At 45.1% G+C, this 3726-nt stretch overlaps 1 protein-coding gene across 1 annotated transcript; it reads right to left on the reverse strand.

The window, feature by feature from the left end:
• Window positions 1–212: 212 nt before the first annotated feature.
• On the reverse strand, window positions 213–3726 carry LOC119294517 (GDSL esterase/lipase EXL3-like). Its single transcript, XM_037572714.1, has 3 exons — window positions 3330–3726; window positions 1415–1545; window positions 213–1258 (listed from the first exon to the last, which is right to left on the reverse strand). The coding sequence occupies exons 1-3, from the start codon at window positions 3631–3633 to the stop codon at window positions 581–583; spliced, it is 1113 nt and encodes a 370-aa protein (XP_037428611.1). The 5' UTR covers window positions 3634–3726; the 3' UTR covers window positions 213–580.

Raw genomic sequence — 3726 nt, forward strand, 5'->3', positions numbered from 1 at the left:
GGTATAGGGACTTAAAAAAGTCTCTTTTAGTCCTATCTAAATGAAACATGAGGGACTTATAGGGACTTAAAGTGAACATTTGGAACTTATAAAAGAAGACCATGAGGGAGAGTCTTTTTGGGGTCAGGATCCTCTGCAGTATTGTACGGTGCTGTAGGGTCACTGTCGTGTGGACCCGGCCCCACATGTCATCCGCCCTACAGCACCGTACATTACAGCAGAGGATCTCAACCCGTCTTTTTGGGACTTTTAGTTGTAACATAGTCTTTTAGTCCATGTTTAGTGTCAGAAACCAAACAGATAGGGAATTTTTTGGGACTAGTGACTTTTTAGTTGAGACTAAAAAAAGTCCTAGAACTTATGAACCAAACATGGCCTAAGTGTCCATATGAAGCAATAAATTACAATAATTCTTTCCTAATAAAGAGCTAACATGGTTCACCCATTACTGCTAATATTAATTACACATGCACACATCTCAATGTAATCCAGTGGTTTGTAGGCAAGGTGCTTGGGCACCTAGGTGTCTCAACATTGATTGAGCTCCATGGATCGATGAACCATGTAACTCCATTTAGGGTTATAGGAGATGGCCATAGGTGTCCCACATGTTGTCGACAATGATCTTGTACGCCCTTTGCGTGGGATGGAAGCTATCGAAGAAGACATGCTTGGATACGTCGTCGCACACCGCCATGAACCTCGAGTCGCAGAGATTCGTCACCTCGATGAGCCCGGTCCCACAGCACCCGTGGGTCGTCTCCGTGAAGCCCCAACGCTCCCCATCCTCGGCGAGCTCTTGGATGATGTCGTAGATCCCTAGGTAGACAATGCGGGTGTTGAGCTCCTCTTTCATCCCGTCGATGAGCTCCTGGACCCTTGAGTTGTAGAGCTGCGCTGCGTAGTTGCGCTTGGGTTCACAACGACGATGGAACCCGCCGCCGACCGTCCGTTGCGACGGCACACATCCGATGGGCGGGAGGCCCACGAAGCCGATCCTCTTGGCGCCGCGTGCACTCACGCTTCGGAGGAACTTGTCCACACCAACGAGGAGGAGGTCCACGTAGGACGGGATGTCGTACTGCACACTCCGAAACGGTGTGGTGAAGTAGGTGTTAGCGATGTCATCCGAGCCGGCACACACGAAAAAGAAGGCGCCATCGATGATCCTCTCGGCCTCCTCCTCGCCAGCGATGGCCACTAGTTTGTCGCGGTACTCATCGAAGTACTCCAGCTGCTGCTCCAGCGTGATCACACTCTGCATTACGCGTAGAAGTTAGCAAGATCATTACAAAAAAATTGTTGTCGGACTAGCTAGCGGTGTACCGTGATTCGTCCTCTACATCGATCGATGCATGCATCATATAATAATATAAATAGAGATTGAGTGCGAAAGATCAGCCAGTGTACATACCACGATTTTTGGAGTGAGTGGGTCATATCCGGTGGCGCCGGAGGCGAAGCTGACTCCGGTGAGGAGGTCCTCCGGAGTGTGGTCGACGTTGAGCCACGGAGCAACCAGCTTCTTCACGTGAAGTTTCTGGGCTGAAATCCGGCCCATCAATGAAAGAGGAGAGGTTTATTAAACAGGTTGTAAAGCATAAACTGGGCCAGCATGCCTGCAGCTAACTACTGGATTAAGACTACACCAGTACGTGCTGATTTGCTGGGTAAATCCTATCAGATAGTATCGCACAGGCTACAGCGTGATGGGCCGGCCATATTGAGGAAGTATTTTTTTCGCCGGGGTTTTTGTCTGGATTTTCCTCCGTTTTTTACAATTTTTTCTTATTCGAATTTCTGCTACGTTTTCACCATTTTTTATTTCTTTCTTTTTTTCCTTTTCTATCCGATTTTATTTCCCTGGTTTTTCTTTGGTTTTCTTATTTTCATTTTTTAGTCCATAAACTTTTTAAAGAATTCACAGACATTTTTAAAATTTATGAATACTTTTGAAATTTGAACATTTCAAAAGGTTCACAATTTTTATAAATTCTGAAAAATTTTAATTTCATGAAAATAAATAAATTCATGTACCTTTTCAAATTTGTCCAAAAAAACGTGGCCGGTTTTTTCCCGAGCCAGGTAATGCTGGTTTTTCTAGTGGCCTTTTCCTCAGACGAACATGACTGATTTTTTATCGAGCTAGCTGCTGCCGGTTTTTCGTGCAAGCGAGCAGGCATGCCGGCACTACTGGGTCGGCCCATATTTAGCAACCTTTCGTGTTTGGGGGACAATTTGTGGCTAAGCGCATAGAACAGGAGCGGCCTATGCATGAGAAATTAAGAGAACGAAAGTTAATTACTTGTTGCGCCAGATATCTCCCCGGGTTTCCTTTAAGTAAAAAAGATATCTCCAGGGGTGAAATAAAATGATCTTCTAAATGTCAATTTTCTTCAAATATTTACGACTGTACATATATGTGATCTTTGTGTGCATGTATTTTTTTCATAGAAAACGACAAGTGTTTGTGTTAAAAAAAACAATTTTGATGCTAAAATTTTGCCTTTTAGATAATTTGATTTAGAAAAAGAACAGGGTACAAAATTTCGGGAGTGTTTCTCACAATTTGTTTTTTGGTTTTTCTTCGCATGAAGTACTTGCACACACGACAAAGATCTGAAGATGTGCATGCTCAATTTTCTTTTCAAAGTTGTTCATCCTGCAGGGGGCATGTAACTCCGGCGAGCCCATATCGCCGCTCTCCTTAGAGATGATACTATCTCATGATCATACCATGCCCGCTTCCAAATAAACTTGCTTGATATGCTCTACCAGCAAAATACCCATGTATTGCTACGGATATAACTATACAGCCAATTGTACCAAGTCATAGCTCTCGGTTTCAATAGTAAAATCGATGCCATATTTAGAACAATCGATACTTAGAACTGAAACCATCTGTGTGAATTTGTCACGAATACTTCCAATATTCGTCGTGGTTTTAGTTTAAATTTGAACTAAAACCAACTTTTTATGTATTTTTATGGATTTTTATGGATTTTTTACATGTATTGAACTATGTTGAAGTCCAAAACAATAACCTTTTCTTTTTATGGAACCTTGTCAAAAGGGCAGGGTGGTGGTCCTACAATTTCCTTAAGAATGTACTCCCTCCGTTCTAAAATAGATGACCCAACTTTGTACTAAACTTAGTATAAAGTTGTGTCATCTATTTTGGAACGAAGGGAGTAAGTGATTATGTTTATCGGGAAAAAGTTGGCCGAAAATCTTACAACGGGTTCTACTGGAACCTAGAAATAGACAAACCACAAGCACAAGCACAAGCACACTGTGATAAGAAAAAGAATAGAGACGGACGGACGTACCGAGGAGGTCGGAGGGCACGAGGCCGTTGGAGAAGCGGCCGGTGGCGAGGTGGCCGTCGAAGTCCTTGCCGTAGGGCGCGTGGTTGGCCTTGATCTGGGTGTGCAGGTTGTTGTTGTTCCCCGGGTCCACGATGGAGTCGCCGAACACGATCACCGCCGTCGCCCTCGCACTCCGCGTCTCCTCCCCTGCCACCTCCACCGTACCGTTGTTCTGCTGCTCCCGGCACACAGCCGGACGCACCGCCGCCACTAACGCCAGTACCGCCACGACGACGGCGAGCTGCTGCAGCCGCAACTCCCTCATCGCTGCTACTGCTAGTGAGTAATGAGCTGTAGTGTGTGGTTGCTGGTTGGTCTCAACCGAATGCAGCTAGCTAGCAGCAATGGAGCTAGGCCG

Source organism: Triticum dicoccoides, chromosome 4B, assembly GCF_002162155.2.
Source record: "Triticum dicoccoides isolate Atlit2015 ecotype Zavitan chromosome 4B, WEW_v2.0, whole genome shotgun sequence".
NCBI classification, from domain to species: domain Eukaryota; kingdom Viridiplantae; phylum Streptophyta; class Magnoliopsida; order Poales; family Poaceae; genus Triticum; species Triticum dicoccoides.

Bases quoted from the DNA above. Each gene is read 5' to 3' on its own strand.
- LOC119294517 (XM_037572714.1), bottom strand. From the start codon at position 3,633: ATGAGGGAGTTGCGGCTGCAGCAGCTCGCCGTCGTCGTGGCGGTACTG. The intron at 1,546-3,329 runs GTACGTCCGTCC...GCCGGATTTCAG, and splicing joins CGTGCCCTCCGACCTCCTCG to CCCAGAAACTTCACGTGAAG. The intron at 1,259-1,414 runs GTATGTACACTG...CGCGTAATGCAG, and splicing joins CACTCACTCCAAAAATCGTG to AGTGTGATCACGCTGGAGCA.